The following is an 18,840-nucleotide window of genomic DNA, read 5'->3' as shown; positions in this document are numbered from 1 at the left end:
GCTTTATAGTCATACTCAATGCACAAAACTTTCACTTTTGCGTCTTAGTTTACAAGGAAAAAGTATTTTGTAGATATGAGAAGTGGAGTTGAGAGGTTTCTGAAAGGGATTTTTGCATGGCAAAAGTTCACAATCATTTTAAGTGCCATCCCTAAATTATAGGGAGTATTAATGTTCATCAGTGCTTCATGCTTAAACTAGAAAACCTATCTACTTTTGATTACTAAATTTTATATTTTTGCTTAGATCTTCATGAGTATTTGTAAATCTTGAATTGAAACTGAAACTTAAACTTAACTTTCCACCGCATGAAGTAATAACTTCAAAATTTTGGCACCCTGGATATTATATGCCGTCAGTTGCAACTCATCCATCACTTAAACTTTGGGAGAATGAATTTAAGGTTGAAAAAAGAGAGATAAATTTGCATGTAATGACTAACAGATTGTGTATATATATATAAAATAAAAGATAATAACTTCATGGACAGGTCTTATACTTCATAGTTTTATTGAAACTTTTTAAACTACCCCTAAACTATAAGATTTAAATTGTAATTTACCAATATTTCTGTCTTCTCTTTCTTTTATAATGAGAAAAGTTGCATTAAATTAGAGAAACCAATTATAATAGGTTCAAGGAAAAAAAAATTCAAGGTATTGTGTAATGCTTACCCAAAAAAAAAAAAAAAAAAAAAAACGCCTTATAGAAAAGATACTACTAAATTACAATGGAATAATATATGATAGGGGAGCCTAACCAATGACAAGGTTAGGATATAACTTTAGGAGGTAAGATTTATAATTAGCGCCTATACACACATTTGATATTACATGGTATAATTTGAAAAATAAAAAGCTACTCTCACCCCCTTTTTTTTTTTTTTTTTTTTTTTTTTTTTTTTTTTTTTTTTTCATTTAGTCAAATTTGGTAAGCCAAAATTCACATTTTCAAGCACATTTTTCTTGGGTTGATTTTTTTTTACACACCGTTTAAAATTTAAAGTAATAAAATAAAATAAAAAGATAGTTTTACACCAAAAGTAAATTAAGTTTGGGGTAATTTTATTCCTCCCTAAACTTTAAAATTGAGGAAATACCCCTAACTGTTACCCTCTTAGTTAAACCATTTTGAAATCTTATGATTCTTAAAATATTCTATTGTAGAATGTCTAAAATAACCTTACTAAATTTTAATATCCCAAAAAATTTTCTATGTATTTTGAGTTTTATGTGGTAGTCATACTTGGAAAGTTTGAATGGTGATATATGACATTCTATTTGTTACCTAAAGAACGTTGATTTTCCTAGGTTTAAATATTCTAGACTTGAAATTTTATCTAATTGAAACTTCAATGACACATGTCTTTGTTATTCTCTTCTTCTTTTTTTTTTTTTTTTTTTTTTTTTAATTTCTATTCTTACTTAAAAGGGTGTTCATTAAAAACTAAGTAAGCTAAATATCGTGGTTAGACTCATAAAATGTAATATAACAAAAAATGAAGCAAGAATAACAAAATCTTTATTATGAATAATTGCAAGTATTTGATGAAGCCCTTCGATTGTAATATATGATCACATCATTCATTGCAAAAGTTTATAGAGTGATAATGTCTTAACAAAACTCAATTGCTTATTATCAGAAGAAGATGATATTCATTATCACTCTTAGAAGTTTTTAGTGAATGGATATTGCTTTTAGCAAATAGGTTTTAAGAAATTTTCATGACAAATAAATACTTATATATTAAAATAGTTACTCTAAATTTAAATACATGGTTTTATTTATCTTCAAATAGAAATTTTATTTTAATTTTCTCAATAAAAATGCAACACGTGCCGTGCCACCCAAATTAATTGATAGAAAAAGAGTAACGTGCCACCCAAATTAATTGATAGAAAAAGAGTAAAAACTCTGAAGTATACTTAAAAGTAAAGCCATTTGTCCATCTCTACTCTGTAGGCTAGACTAGGCTTTATTTATGTGGTCGTGGTTTTCAACTAAACTAGACTAGGCTTTATTTATGTGGTCGTGGTTTTCAACTAAACTAAGTTGCATCTAAGCCAAACCAAAAACCAATGCAACTATTACTGGTTTAGAGAAAAAAGGGTAAAGAAATTGTAACTTTGTCTTAATTCCTTAGGTAGGGAATAAAGACAACAGTGCACTAACATACACCCTCTGGGTCATCGTCTTCCTCTTCTCAAATTTTCTACACGACTACACCCTCTTTCAGATCTTCTCAAATCTCAATTCTACCGCTCTCAATTTCCATAAATTTCAAATCCCACCCCTCAGATTCAATTCCCATTTTAATTTCAATTTCTAGGGTTTCACTAATCCCACCGGTGAGTGAATGCAAAAAAAAAAAAAAAAAAAAAAAAAAAAAAAAAAGAAAAAAAAGAAAAGAAAAAAGAGGACCTTCCTCTTCCATCACTGTTCGAACAAGCTCGTAAGATCCATTCAACTGTCATAGACTTCGGCGCTGATCAGGTACACTCTCAATGTTGAACAGTTTGGTCTGTTTATTTCCTTTGGCTTCTTTGCCTTCAATCCTTGAATTCGTAATTGGGAAACATAATTGAGCATTGAGATTGTTTTTTTTTTTTTTTTTTTTTTTGTTGTGCTTTGCAAGTTAGCGATTTGGGAAACGTAATTGGTTTGCCGCTACAAAGTGTGTAAAGGTTAGATATTCATTTTGTTTTTATCTCTATTGTTATTTTGTGGTTGAAGGGAGTTCAATTACACTAGTTGGACTGTCTTATATTTATTATTGCTTTTGATTTTGTTTCTAAAATATTGTCAAATATTTTGATATTTGTTTGTTTCTAATCCTAAAATTAACATAAAGTAGACCTAAAATAGTTAATTGTCGCTTCCCCACAATATCCTCTCCTAGTTTTTGAAGAACTGCCTATACTGTGTCCGTATCTTTATCATACTTCTTTTTTAATATTATGAGAAGCTTAGTTACTTTGAGAAGCAATCCTTGTGTTGCTTCTCAAAATTAGCAAGAGGCTAAAGCACCTTTGATTTATCTAATGAGATGCTTCTGTTCTTTAAAATGAGGAAACACCCTATAAAAGCCCCCATCAGACGGAGTTTAAAAGGTTCACCTGATAGAACCATCCAGTAATCAAAATTAGGATATGGAATTCTGTGAGTAATACACACAACAGTATATTGATCAGAAAAACATGAGCTAGGAGAATCACATCTCTATGTTGGTTACAGGTGATAAAAAGGAATTCACATATACAAAAACAATCTCAAGATTAGTTATTTTGTACCTAAGCAAAAAAGACAAAACACTATTTAGACAAGACTTGAGCAAACACACTTCAACCACTTTATTTGGAAATAAAAACTTGAACCATACATGAATATTGATAACCATAAAGGTTTTGAAGTAAATGTAATCAAGATTGGCATGAGTTCTTAATTAAGATCAGAGTCATGTACATGGTTGTATATAAGGATTGCCTAGTTTTGCGTTGGTGCTTTCTAGATGGAATGACTAAATGAATTTCATTAAACTGATCAAATACATGGGAAAAAGGCTTTGTTGAGGAAAATCTCATGCTCTCTGTTTGTTTCTGAATTGTTTGGTTGGTAGTCTCAGCTTAAAGTTTCGATGCATAACTGAGGCAGTTACAAAGAATTGGGTATGAGTTTTGGCAGTCACATTATTTTAAAACCATTCTTAATAGAGAACCAGATAGAGTGATTTCTGGTTTTGTGGTCAGATTAGAGTTTGATCAATGGTTGTATCATCTCATAAATAATAATAAAAATTAATTATATATATATTTCTCAATTTATTATTTTGTGAGTCCAAATATTTTTAGAGATTCTTTTCCATTTTGATCTGAGGAGAGGGATTTATAAAAATAGAGAAAAAAAAAATCAAGACTGGCCAAAACCAATTTTGACTAGTTTTTGAATTTTTTCGATTTTAGGGTAATCACTGGTCTGGTATAGGTATGGCTAAACTAGTGGAATCAACTGATCAAGTCTGGTTTTGAAACTATGGCTGTCACCCTGAAATTTTACAAATTGAGTATGTACAATGTACATATTCATTATAATTATTATTTTGACTTATCAAAAAACATATTAATTTGTTTTTGAGGCACTTGTTGTCTTGTACAATGAATTGGTCGGACTAGTTGAAAATAGTCTATTATGATTGTTGTTGTTTCAATAACAAGCAATTTTGTTTATATTTTTTAATTGATTTTATTTCTAATGAAAATTGGGTTATACTTGGTAAGTAGTTCACTTCTTTTGTATTTATGAATTATGATAGAGACATCATAATAGAGAACTTGTTTAACTCATCGACTCACTTCATCTCCAGTAAGAATGTGTTTGTTGAAATTATGATAGGGACATCAAGATGGATAAAAGTTGGATGCATGAAACTGATAGAATTAGTACACGATATAGTGAAGGTGTTAAGCAGTTCATTAACATGGCACGTGGTCATGCAGATCGAGTTGGTAGGATTAAGTGTCCATGTCGTAAATGCACAAATCGATATTATCAACATATAGATACGGTGGAGACTCATTTGATTGTGAATAGAATTGATTTGAATTACACCGAATGGATATTTCATGGGGAAGAAGATCCGTTTTTTAAACACGTGCAAGCTGAGCATAATGATGATAATTCACAAGCAGAGGACATTGATGACGTTGGAAAAATGTTAGATGACATTTATAGGGGGACATTTCCCGATGCAAATATAGGTGAATCCTCCACTTCTCCAGGTCCATCAAACAATGATTACAAAGCAAGACCTTTTGATTAGTTGTGGGAAGATGCCCAACTTGAGCTTTATCCAGGTTGTAAGAAGTATTCTAAACTCTCTTTTTGTATGAAACTACTTCATATAAAGACACTTTGCAGTTGGAGTGATAAGTCGTTTGATTTGATGATTGACTTGATAAAGCAGGCGCTCTCAGATGGGGAGTCATTGCCAAAATCGTATTATGAAGCAAAGCAGTTTAGGCCAGACTTGGGTTTTAACTATGAGTTGATACATGTATGCAAAAAAGTCTGTACACTTTTCTTGAAGGAACATGTTGATAAAGAAGAATGCCCAAAATGTCATACTTCAAGATGGAAAGAGGACAATGGTAAAGGTAAAAAAATTCCTTGGAAGGTCTTAAGGTATTTTCCAATTAAACCAAGGTAGCAGCGATTGTTTATGTCGAAAGATATAGCTAAAGGTATGAGGTGGCACAAAGATGAGCGACTTGAAGATGGAGATTACCTTAGACATCCTACTGATTCAATAGTGTGGAAAGAGTTTGATAAAAAACATGCTTGGTCTGCTACAGATTCCCGCAATGTGCGACTTGGTTTAGCAAGCGATAGGTTCAATCCATTTGGTAACATGAGTACATCATATAGCATATGGCCAGTAGTACTTATGCCGTATAATTTACCTCCACGGAGGTGTATGAAAGATCCATATATGATTTTGTCCTTACTTATTCCTGGACGTAAGGCACCTGGAAACAAAATTGATGTGTACTTGCGGCCGTTGGTGGATGATTTAAAAGAATTATGGAATGAAGGCATCAAGACGTATGACGCATCAACGCAACATTCATTTAAGTTGCATGCAGCGTTATTATGGACTATAAATTATTTTCCTGCATATGCAAACTTATCTGGGTGGTCTACCAAGGGAAAGTTAGCATGTTCCATATGTAATGAGAATACAGAGTTGAGTTATTTGAAGTTTAGCCACAAATTGTGTTACATGGGTCATCGTCGATTCTTACCTCAGGAGCATAACTGGCGCAAAAAAAAAAAAAAAAAGAATTTTTTGATGGAACTGAAGAGTATAGGATAGCCCCTAAGGAATTATCAAGAGATCAATTGTTACACCACAAATTGTGTTACATGGGTCATCGTCGATTCTTACCTCAGGAGCATAATTGGTGCAAAAAAAGAAAGAATTTTTTGATGGAACTAAAGAGCATAGGATAGCCCCTAATGAATTATCAGGAGATCAATTGTTACAACAACTAATAAATGTTCCAGAAGTGCAATTTGGAGATTATGAAGCTACAAGAAAAAGAAAGCGCACGAAGATTGAGTTGAATTGGACAAAGAAAAGTATTTTTTTTTTAGTTACCTTATTGGTCAACATTGAAACTAAGACATAACTTAGATGTCATGCATATTGAGAAGAATATATGTGATAGTGTCTTACGTACACTGATGTATGATAGTGGAAAAGGGAAAAATAAAGACACTTCTAATGCATGAAAGGATTTAGAAGATATGGGCATATGTAAAGATTTGCACTTACAGAAAATTAGTACATCTACAAAAATGTCACAAGCAAAGTATACATTGACAAAAGCTGAGAATACAAGATTCTATGATTGGCTGAAAAATGTGAAATTTCCTGATGGGTATGCATCTAACATTAGTAGATGTGTGAACACTAATGAGGGTACGATTTCAGGAATGAAAAGCCATGATTTTCATGTACTCTTACAACGATTACTTCCTGTTGCAATTCGTGGATATTTCAATGATAATATACGTACAACATTGACTAAATTGTGTTTATTTTTTAAGGACTTGTGTTCACGAACATTGAAGTTAGATGTCTTAAATCAAATGAAGGAAGACATTGTTGTGATTTTATGCAAAATGGAAATGATATTTCCACCCGCTTTTTTCGATATAATGGTACATCTAGCTCTTCATTTACCTCGAGAGGTAGAGATTACATGCCCTGTTCAATTTCGCTGGATGTATACAATTGAAAGGTTTCTTGGTACATTAAAATGGTTTGTGCGAAATAGAGCACGTCCAGAATGGTCAATTGTTGAGGGATATTTATCTATTGAATGTTTGACATTCTGCTCCATGTATCTTCGTGAGATTGAGACAGTATGGAGTTGTGAGGAGCGGAATAGAAACAGGTGTCAGGGGGAAAGGGATGTAGGCTTGTCTGTTTTTTCACAACCAGTACGTCCTTTAGGAGTAGCAAAATATGTAAGACTTGATGATATGCATCTCACATGGGCTCGATGGTATGTGCTTAGCAATTGCTCAGAAATTGATTCGAACAAAACGTAAGTGTTTCATTGATATATATATATATATATATATATATATATATATATATATTTCAATTTACATGTTACTTAGCAATAAAATGAAGTGCTTATATGTTTTTATTATGTAGTAAGCGTTATCTGAAAATCCATTGATTTTTTTTAAAGAAAATTTTCATGTTACTTGAAAATAAAATGAAGTGTTTTTACGTATTTATAATGTAGTGAACATTATTTGGAGATCCAGGGAGAAGGCATCATTAACATTGATCATCATAAGCATGAAGTTGAATTCGAAAATTGGTTCAAAGATCATATATGTGGGAGTAATGTGACAAATGTGTCAAAAGAATTATATAGTCTTGCATGCGGATTTGATGCTCTAGTTGCAGTTTACCAAGGTTGCATTGTGAATGGTGTTACGTTCCACACAAAAGACCGTGAACATACTCGTCGTACTCAAAATAACGGTGTCTTTGTTTCAGGTGAAGTTGGTGGAACAAAAACTAACTATTATGGTGAGTTGAGGAATGTTTTGGAACTAACCTACATGGGCAATAATCATGTATATTTATTTGAGTGTGATTGGTGGGACACTAGGGATGGAATAGGAATGCAAAGGGATGAGCATTGTACAAGTGTGAATACATCTCGTATATGGTATCATTCTTACCCATTTATCCTAGCATGCCAAACTTCACAAGTTTTTTACTTGAATGATTCCAAATTGGGCAGTAGTTGGCGAGTAGTGCAACATATGATGCATAGAAACATGTATGATATTCCCACAGACACAGAGAAAGTGCATGAAGAAAATGAAGAAGATAATGGTAATGCGGTATACCAAGAAAGTGAATGTATTGGGGTTAATGCAACAGTTCAACAAGAAAATGATGAAGACTCAACTTTGTTACATAGAGATGGTGTGCCAGCAATAGATTTAGGGGACTTAATACTTGTTGATGATGTATATGTGCAACTTGATGAAAGTATGTTCATCAATGATGACTTGTCTAATGAGGAATGGGATACAGATTCCAACAATGAAGAAGAAACATATAGTGATGACGATGTTTCAAGCTCAGATCAGGAAAAAGATTTATCTAGCAATGATGAATCTATTGGAGATCTTGGGGATGAAGATTAAGTTGAGTTTTGATGCAGTTTAAGTTTTGTTAAATACATAAAGCCTTCATATCTTCTTAGCTATGGTATTTTTGAAAAATAAAAATGTTAAAGTTTTACTTGGATGTTAAAACTATTTTGTACACATTTTTGTCATCTACTTTAGTTCACCTTTACATTGGTTTATTCTTTTTATTTCAGGTTAAAATGTCGCATGCCTTAGGCTACTGATGATGTTGAGGGGAGACACTTTTCATTGCAAACTTAGTTGTATATCTTCTTAAGGAATTTATTATTATTTTATTATTTTAGAGAGAGTAGATTTGAATTTAAATTAGGGATAATTACACTTTACCCACCTGTGGTTTGCCTCTAATTCGATGTGCCTACCCATGGTTTCAATTTTGACACTTTGCCCACCTATGATTCTCACTGTTACTGTGCTGTAACCCACCTCTCTTCTTTCCGTTACTCTAACACAGAAAATGTAAAAAACAAAACCCCAAACGGATCAAAACACTCTCACTCAAATCTTGAACATGAAGAACATACCCAAAAATCTGAAAAATTACAGATTTTTTCAATTTTGATACAAAGGGGCCATAGCAGCATTACCACAGTTTCAATTTTATTTTAGCAAACTATGTTGTGCAATCATGTGATCAAAACTAGTATAAATCTGTGTTGACAGAATAACTTATCAGAACAGTTCGAGCATCATATGATTATGTTATAGCTTCATCAATTCTTATTTCTTTTTTAAAAGTACACTAGAACTGTACAAAATGGTTTGGGTTTGAAATATTATGGTTCAAACGAAATATTTTGGGTTTGGGTTTGAAATAATCTCGTTTGACGGAATAATCTCGTTTGAATCAGAAAGTACTCTAGAACTTATTTCGTTTAAATAAGTCTCATGATCTAGAACTGTTCAAATGAAATATTTACATCTCATAAGTCTCATGATCTAGTAAAAATAAAAGACAGACAAACACATGATTATCATAATCATTAGATAGTGAAGGTCTCATTTGGGTCTTCAAATTTGGGGTCCTTGACATCAAAAACTCCTCCAGATTCGAACCCAATCTCAGGCTAAGAGTAGCCATCACCAACCCAAGTGAACTTGCCTCCATGACCCCTCTTCTTCGGCGATCCATTCATGCCCATCCTTGATTTCAGATCTTTTCTCTTCTCTGATTTTCCATTGGGCTTGTAGCTCTTCCCTGTCTTCTTCATTTTCTCTCTCTCACTCACTCACTCGGTGACTGATGGTGATGGGTTTGGACTAGGTGTGTGGATCTGTGGTTTCGTTGGTTTTATATAGGGCACTGTTGAGAGATTCGTTTTCCTGTGATTATAGGGAGCATGTAAGAATGTGATTGTCAGATTTTTGGGTATGTTCTTCATGTTCAAGATTTGAGTGAGAGTGTTTTGATCCAGTTGGGGTTTTGTTTTTTACATTTTCTGTGTTAGAGTAACGGAAAGTAGAGAGGTGGGTTACGGCACAGTAACGGTGAGAATTACAGGTGGGCAAAGTGTCAAAATTGAAACCACGGGTAGGCACATTGAATTAGAGGCAAACCACAGGTGGGTAAAGTGTAATTATCCTTTAAATTATGTATATGATATGAAACTTGGGTATTGTTTTTCCTTATTAGTAGTTATTGATTGAGTAGTTGTTATGCTTATACGAGTATTTGTGATTGAAAATTTGTGATGTGTGGAAATATGGTTTATTAAAGTCGGATTATTATGGCAGCGACTTGATTGTCCTTATCATGAGTTCATCTTTTTTGACCCAATTTAAAACTCTTGTTTATAACATGCAAATAACACCTTGTCTTCTACATCATGGCAATCCATCTGGCTAAATCTAATTCACAAATGGCTAGCGTGTGATCCTTGTAAAAGATCCAGTTGCTTGACCCACTCATGCTAGGAAACTTCCTGATTCATCTACAAAATATACTACACAGTTGTCTGGTATTAAAGCACATTGTTTATGTGTCATTCTACATTTTGACAAATGTCTGCACTTTTGGAACTCATTGTTGTGTTTGTTTGTTTGGATAGGAGATTGAGAATGAGAAACTTAAGTTGGAACATGTTCAGCTTTCAGAGGAGAATAGTGGGTTATGTGTGTAGAATCAAAAATTGGCTGAAGAGGCTTTTTAAGCAAAAGAATTGGCTTCTGCTGCTATTGTGGAGCTGAACAATTTGGTTGGTGAAGTGTCAAAGCCTTCCAACATTTCGGTTTTGGGTCTCCTAGTCTTCAAAGGCTGTGAGTAGTCTCCCTTTCTTTTCCCTCCTTTTGTGTTTACTTCTATAATTCAATGTTATTGTAAATTATTCCATATAAATCTAAAATTTTAAAGGTGTCATCAGATGTCATTTCCTTGTAAAACCATGAAGAAGCCTGACATTTTCTTGTTTATTAGGATGCTTGCCTTTTAATTCTATCTTGCCCCTAATTTTCTTACGCTTACAAATTAAACATCGCATCCAAATTTCTATTTCTCATTTTTTATTTGCAAAAGTGAACAAAATTTGCATTCATGCAAACTTATATAGGTATACTCAAACTTTAACTAATGTTGTGATTAAGTTTCACTCAAAATATATGTGAGTTGCTTTTCATGTATTGCATTTTTCTCTCAGCATTTGAAAGGTACACCTGTACTGCAAACCTATGGTATAAAGTAAACCATGAACCTGCCCCTAATCTTTCCAACAAAGAATATTCACCCCGCCCTGCCTTCCCTAAATGTAGCCTTTTGAAAAGTAAAGTTAAAAAATTAGAACCTTCTTGAATTAATCTTTTTGGAGGGAAAAAAATGAATCATTTAAAAAAAGAAAAGAAAATCTAAGTATATTTTTAGCTTTTGAGGTATAGTTGTGACCATTTATCATTTTCACTTTATTGTTAAATTCCCAAAGTGGGACTCTCAATTTGGAGAGGGAGTATAAAAATCTGCATAGACCCATTATCTCATCTTTCTAAAAATTAAAATCTTTTTAAGTTAATGCTTGAGATAGTTTTTTTGTGGAAGGTTTAGAGGTAACCCATGTTCTTAGTTTTATACACCTTTTGGTTATAACTCTTTATCTTATACTTGTTTTGAAGGTTATGCTGAAAGTACTAGTGGTGGTTCGTCTTGAAGGCACAAACGTGATCAGAAAAGAGTACGATCTCACTCTTTTGTTCAACTTGTAAGTCCAAGGCGTTTACCAGACACTATGTGAAAGAAACAAAGTTTTTATTTTTATTTTTTATAGAAGCAAGAAACTAAACTCAAAGTCTGACACTTCAACTTTGGGGAGGGTCAAAGTTCACATCTTTCCTGGTTGTGTTAAATTGAGGTACTTTTGATGATCTCTCTTCATTTTACCTTCTGGGTATTCCTTAATTTTGGTAAACAAGTTGTGGGTATCTTTGAAAATCAGCAACTGTTTCATGGTTTAGTTATGGGTCTCTGTGTCTTAGAGTTTCATGGGTTTTGAATGAATTTTGGAGTTTTTGTGTGTTTTGGGTGTAACTGATTGGTGAATTGTAAAAAGGGTCTTAATTTAATTTGAGTTATGGAGTACTTTTTAAAAGGAGACTAGTTTGGAAATATTGAGAAAATTGGATATGGAATTTTAGCGGTTACTTTTCTTTTCTCTTTCTTTTGTCTTGTTCCTTGTTGGCTCTTGTTTTGTGTTTTGTTCATTGCAACAAGTTTTAGCTTGATTGCATATCTTCATGAGGAATTCATTATCATTTGATTAGTATTAAAGTGAATAGATTGGAGCTTTTATTATGTATGTGATATTGAACTTGGGTATTATTTTCCCTTATTAGTAGTTATTGATTAAGCAGTTGTTATGCTTCTATGAGTATTTGTGATTGAAATTTTTTTATGTGCATAGGATTGTGCTTTGTTATTACCCAACAAGTAACCATGTAAAATTCAGAATGTAAATTTTAAGGAAAAAAAAAATGTAAAATATTATTAGCGACGACAATGTTATCGCTAATATTTTATCATATCATTAGTGATGACAAACAATATCATTGCTAATATGCAATTTTTAGTGATGACATGTTTGTGGTCACTTATATATCGTTATCTGTGACAACAGCAAGCGTCGTCGCTAGTAATGATATATAAATGACCACAAACATGTCGTCATTAATAAGAATCTACTAGCAATGACAAAAAAATTTGTCACTACTAATGAGATATTAGTGACGACATTTCGTCTTGGGGTCTCGAGTTATTTATGACGACAATTGTCACTATTAGCGACAACTTTGTCGTCGTTAATAGTATTGTATTTGCAACGACATTAATATTGTCACTAAAAAACTTTTTTGTAACCAAATTCGTTTAACGAAAGTTAGCGACGACATTTTTCGTTTGTTGTCGTTAATAGTATTGTATTTGTGACGACATTAATATTGTTACTAAAAAACGTTTTTGTAACCAAATTCGTTTAACAAAAGCTAGCGACGACATTTTTCGTCGCCAATATAATTAGCGACGATATTTAAAGCATTAGTGACTACTATATGCCGTTGCTAAAGACCAAATTTCTTGTAGTGATATTCTACTCACATGGATACAATCGAGAATTTGACTAATCGAGAAATGAAGAAAAATTTATCACTTAACTAGTATTTAAGCTGTCACATTGATTAATCACCAGCCATGCATTTGCTAGCCCAGAACTTTGTAGAAATCTTGCTAGTTGGAATATCAAAGTTGAAAATTATTAAATAAACCTATTTTCATTTTGTCTGAATATGATAGATTTAGTACGTATCAATTTGTCTAGATGTAAGTGATGTAATTTTGCAATGAAGACAAAATACAAATTTTAGGTTTTGGATACTCTTTTTTTCTTTTTTTTAGAGTCACCGCCATATGTTACATTTTAATTAAAATCAAAGACATTCTTTATACTAAGATATTTTTGCAATACCAAACACTTCATATTTTTCATAATTTGATAGCTATAACTTACCATAATGGGAGAAAAAGAATTTAAATTTTAGAAGTGTCCGTTGAAAATGTCGATATAATTACAAGACTTAATTTGAATATCTCAAACACATTTACGGTTTGATACATGATATTGACTTTTAACCACAACATTCATAAATGATGGATGTCATTTTCTAACATGATATTGATTTTTAGTGCTGTTACGTTTAGAGTTTGGCATGTTGCTCTTATCCACATCGTACAAGACCAATGGTACGATTATGGCCTTACGTACGGTTTTATTGGACACTATATATAGCTGTATAATGGCACAGATAAGAATCATATATAATTAAGATCAAATCAGACCCAACTGGACATAGATTCTGAGGTTGTGAAATCGTGCAATTCTAAGTTTCCAACAATTGAAATTTTGAAGTCCTTATCATTTGCCTTGTAATTTTAAATTTAAGTAAATATGACTTGGCCTCTTTTCTTACTATCTAGAGAATAGAGTCTGATCAACCATAAGCTGTTCCCAACTTGTTTGTGTCGACGATGCACAAGTTCGAAAGAATGAAACAAGACAACTAAGAGTCTTTAATCTTAAGGAAATAGACAAAGAATGTTGTTTTACTTTATTTTTTTAATAACTAAGCCAAGGGTGTATTTCATACATATATATATATATATATATTCATTGATCCAATAAATTTTCAAAGAGAGGATCCAAAAGGCTATGTTATCGTTACTTGCCCATTGTTCCAACATGACACATTTGAGGGAAAAAAAATGTTTTGCTTAAAAAGAAAACGTAATTGAAACGAGTTCCTTGGAGGGTGAGGTCCAGAAATTTACACTGTAGAGAATTTTTCCTACGTTGGAACTGAATTTTTTTTTTTTTTTTTTGGGAGATGGAGAGATCCATTTTTCGAATAAATTTTCTCTTAATCTTGTTGGATATTTTGTATATTCAAGTAAGTTGCAGTAGACGTTCGATCCCACTTTAATAGCAGTGGAAGAATGTTGTTTGAGTCCACTTTAAATTAGAAAAGAAAGAAAGAAATGACAGAAATCGCAGTTGACTGAGCGTCTATTGCGTGTCTAGCGAAAGTTTTGATTTGATTTCAATAAACACTCTATTAACTAACTGCCTTTTTACCATCGCACACTCTTGGTGCTATAATTACTTTACAAATATAAATGTTTGAGGGGTGTGGGAAGTAAGGGTCGGGGTTTAAATCTTTAGGAGGGAGGTTTACACACATATACACTTAGATTAGGTTAGAGTAGAATTCTATCTTGTATTTTTAAAAAAAAAAAAATTGCCAAGAATTACATCACTTGATAGTTAAATAGGTGAACATTAAAAAGATTGTTTCTAACTATTTTTTAACAGTTATAATACTTTAATTTTGACTTTTTATGGTCTATATATGTTGTTTAAACATTCATTATTTCCTCTAATGAAATTTTTTCAAAAATATTAGAAATCATGTAGGTTTTCTCCAAAATTCCTATTTACCATAGAAACAAATTTGTAATAATTTGTGTGTGTGGGCAAATATTGTCTAAGACAGAGATTTCTTTGTACCACTAAACCATTAAAATCTCTGTATTATTATTATTTAATTAAATTTTACTTGTTTCTTTTACTGTATAACTTGTGGTATGATATATAGGTTCACGTTACTTAGTGTAATCATAGATAATGGCAAAGTTATTTTGGTACCCCATATTTCAAAGGTTGAGAACGGAAGTAGAGCGCTTATACGATCCTTTTTTTTTTTTTTTTTTTTTTAAAGACTTATACGATCCATTAAATATACAGTAAAAAGTAAATTTTACATCATATATCTTATTGTAATCTCCATGATACAAAAACTAGTTTGACATTTGTAAGCCAATTGATTCTTTGGAGCCTAGCTTATAAGCTCTTAGCTTTTAATTTTTATTTTTTATGTATAGCTTTTTGAATTCATTTTTTATCTTTTTTCTCAATTTTTTTCTCATTTTTTCAAAGCATAAGTATATTTTAACATATTTTTAACAAAAAGTTAAATAGGTTATTCCCAAATGAACACTCATTATGATCATGAGATTCATGACACAGGCTTTAATTTAGGTTGTTGCCATTATTATTGTTATATATATATATATATATATTGACATTTTATTATAAACACCAACAACCAGTCTAAGTTCCAAAATTTTAGGATCATTTGACATTTGATTAACAACAATTAAAAAAAAAATAAATAAATAAAAAAACAGCACAAGTATATATAGCAAAGTTACTAATTTTGATACTATATATATATTCTAGGTGATCTCCATGAACATATACACATGTCATGAGAAATGGGTTTAAATGTCAGTAAATTTGATTGGTATTGTATTAACGTACAAAAGCACATTGTGGCACTTGCAAACTTTTGGGGATCATTGTTGGTATTGTTATACAGGTCTGTGTGATGGTATCCCATGGATGATTTTAGGAATGACCTAATAACAGAGTTAGCTATAAAAAACTTTCCGTAACATTTTAGCCATCCACAGTCATCTGCTTTGTTGGAGGAGATAAAGAAAGTTCAAAATCTCTTCCAACACAAAGCTCACCAAGCCCAGGAAAAAAAAAAGTAAAAAAAGAAAGGGAAGGAGATATTGTAAAAAAAATATGGCCAAAATGCTTTCTTTAATTTTGTGGGTAACTATGGGCTATTTTCTAACTGGGCAGGTGGGTGCAATGACACACATTGTTGGAGGAAGCTTTGGTTGGCGCTTCCCTGCAAATACTTCCTTTTACCAAGCCTGGGCCAAGCCAAGAAATTTCACTTCTGGAGACAAACTGAGTAAGTTCTTATTAAGATTTTATGTTTGCCTGAAGTGCCTCTTCTTCTGGGTTGATGAGCAAAAATGCAAATGTGAATTTTCTAAATTTCTCATGAGTTTAAGTGGTGATAACCCACCAATAATGACATCTTTTTGTAGTGTCTTACATTTGTTATTCGAACCTCATCTTCCTTCTCTTCTACTATTTACCGATCAAAAGAAAAAGATAATAACAATCAGAAAAGACAAATTAATTGAGACTTTGCTCACTAATCAATGCTTGAATGACAAAGATTGGAAGTTTTTACAGAATGATACTAAAAGTTTTAAGGCAATTATTATGCCAAAATGTGTCACAAGTTTAGGGCTTATTGAGAGCCCCTAACAAGGTACCGTCTCTCCTAACACCTCATATATGGGACCCATGAACTATGAGAGGGGTGGTCTCATAAGACCATCTTAATTATCAGATACCCCTTCCAATTAGTATCCGTCATGTTTGGTTGTAAAGCAACTTATATACAAGGAATTTGAGAATCTTAATGCAAAAGTTTTCATCATTTGTAAGGAAATAAGAATATTTTCCTTCAAAGATCTTCGTATGATTTCCTCTATAAAAAAAAAAAAAAAATTTCAACATAGAATCAACTGCAAAATACAAACTTTAGTTACAATGCAATTAAAATTAAAACATAAATACGAATGCATGTATAACGTTGTCTCATTTGTTGATCACTTACATAATATTGAGTAGTAACTTTACAATCTCTTAATATGCTTCTTTTTAATCGCATTTTGTTGTGGTAAGTAACATAATATAGTGTTTATGTCAAATTCGATAGTATGCTCATCCATATCTTGTGGTAAACCAAGTTTCTTATTTATATATTTTCTATTTTAAAAATTTTCATCTTTTGGTCACTTTAGACAAATAGTAACATGTCATACATGACATAAGCTTTGTCACATCTCTATTACTAACTCATCACAATAATAGCAACTCTACAATTTTCTAGCATCTTTATTTTACTTTTTCACCTATGATTGTAATAGTGTCATGTAAGACTGAATTAAAAGGCTCTTCAAAATCACACACACTTTTATATTTTTATATATATATATATATATATATATATACATCCTTAGGCCTAGCTTAGATAATAAATATTTGGGGGGAGGGAATTGGGCTGATATAGAATTCTAGTTAGTTCAATTAATAAAATCTTCTATATTATGGGTAAATGACCTAGATTCGAATCATATGCTTACACCTAAAACAACCTCATTGATATCTTAGCCTAACAATTAAAAAAAATCATCATATAGTAGACGTAAATTACATTATAGGTTTCCAATTCTATCTTATCTTCTGATTATTTGATCTTTATTCAATTCAATCTTAACGTTGATTCTCCCTCTTGAATTTCAGTCTTCTTGTACACTACGGGCTTGCACAACGTGCTAGAGGTTAAAAAGGAAGATTATGATGACTGCACTCAAAACCATGTGATCAAAAAGTATGATAATGGACCAGCGATTTTTGAGGTCACCAAACCTGGTGATCACTACTTCATTTGTGGTCTCAAAAATCATTGCCAAAATGGGGAAAGGTTAAAAATCAGTGTAATGAAAGGAGGTGAGTCTTCGGGCGGTGGTGGTATATATGGGATGATTACCAAGTCTTCGGCCAATTCAATACACAATAGTATTGGAATGCTTTCTGGTTTGCTATTGGTTCTGTTCAAGCTGTTAATATAAAAGGAGCTAAGGTTTTGGGCTTCAACTTTGGAGTTGGACAGAATTTTGAGTGGGTATTTGATGCAAGCTGTTAATACAAAATCAGCATGTAACAATATAGAATCAAAATCAAGTGTCAATTAATCTGTGTGTGTGTAAGATGTGTATAGATTATGTGGTCATTCACCTTTTTTTTTCCCGACCAAATTTCTTGTGAGCTGCACAAAGAAAAGTAATTAACCTCAGGACTCATGAACCTTACTACTATCTTTTACATGAAAGTCAAAAGCTTTGGGATAAAAAGCAATTATAGTAAATGGAAGAAGGCAACCACCCTTGTAGATGGACTAACAATTTTTTTTTTTTGGTATACGACTTGCGTCTAAAGTCTAGATTCTAGTGTTCCTGTGCACTAGACTATAAGTTATCTGAAGAAAACCAGAAAAGTATTATTAGTTTCGCTGTTTAATTTATTCAAATGATATGAACCTCTTATAAAGGAGGAGAGGATGCAACATGACAAACAATGAAATTTACAATATTCTACCAATAGGACAATACATGTCCTTCCTAATCAAAGACTATTTATAAATTTCAATTAAAAGTACAATAGGTGTTTCTCAACCATATATAGTTTCAAAGGATCTTCACCAAAGTTTTCTTCAAGATTTTTATAGATTCAATGGGATGACTCTAAAGCCTTAATTGATCACCCCTCCTTTTAGAAAAAACAAACAGTGACTTTTATTAAAAGAAACCATACTTAAATGTATAGTTAGAGCAAACAAAGGAGTTTTTTTTTTTTTTTCATAAAAATAATATAAAATAAATTTTGAAAAAAACTAATAAAAAAAAAAACTTTACTTTACTTTATCGTAGTTTTGTAACTTGTTGACATTAACTTTACTTCTTTAGGTTCTTAAAAAAAAAAAAAAAAAAAAAAAAAAAACTCTTTTAGGAGGAAAAATATGTTCAAGTCCCCTCCCCCCACTCGGTGTAGAATGAATTATCGAAAATAGAAATGTAATATATAAAAAATAGTGTAAAAAGTTGTAAGGCTCCAAATATTTATAACAATGGTCCTG

At 31.9% G+C, this 18,840-nt stretch overlaps 1 protein-coding gene across 1 annotated transcript; it reads left to right on the top strand.

The window, feature by feature from the left end:
• The first annotated feature begins 15,774 nt into the window (after window positions 1-15,774).
• On the top strand, window positions 15,775-17,995 carry LOC115959214 (mavicyanin-like). Its single transcript, XM_031077530.1, has 2 exons — window positions 15,775-16,038; window positions 17,448-17,995. The coding sequence occupies exons 1-2, from the start codon at window positions 15,864-15,866 to the stop codon at window positions 17,774-17,776; spliced, it is 504 nt and encodes a 167-aa protein (XP_030933390.1). The 5' UTR covers window positions 15,775-15,863; the 3' UTR covers window positions 17,777-17,995.
• The last annotated feature ends 845 nt before the right edge of the window (window positions 17,996-18,840 follow it).

Source organism: Quercus lobata, chromosome 9, assembly GCF_001633185.2.
Source record: "Quercus lobata isolate SW786 chromosome 9, ValleyOak3.0 Primary Assembly, whole genome shotgun sequence".
Lineage (NCBI taxonomy): Eukaryota > Viridiplantae > Streptophyta > Magnoliopsida > Fagales > Fagaceae > Quercus > Quercus lobata.
The sequence above is the reverse complement of the archived record's forward strand: the minus strand, read 5'-3'. Positions and strand labels throughout refer to the sequence as shown.

What these genes read in the sequence shown, in the direction of transcription:
- LOC115959214 (XM_031077530.1), top strand. Translation starts at nt 15,864, where the DNA reads ATGGCCAAAATGCTTTCTTTAATTTTGTGGGTAACTATGGGCTATTTT. An exon ending in CACTTCTGGAGACAAACTGA is followed by an intron (nt 16,039 to 17,447) that starts GTAAGTTCTTAT and finishes CTTGAATTTCAG; the next exon opens with TCTTCTTGTACACTACGGGC.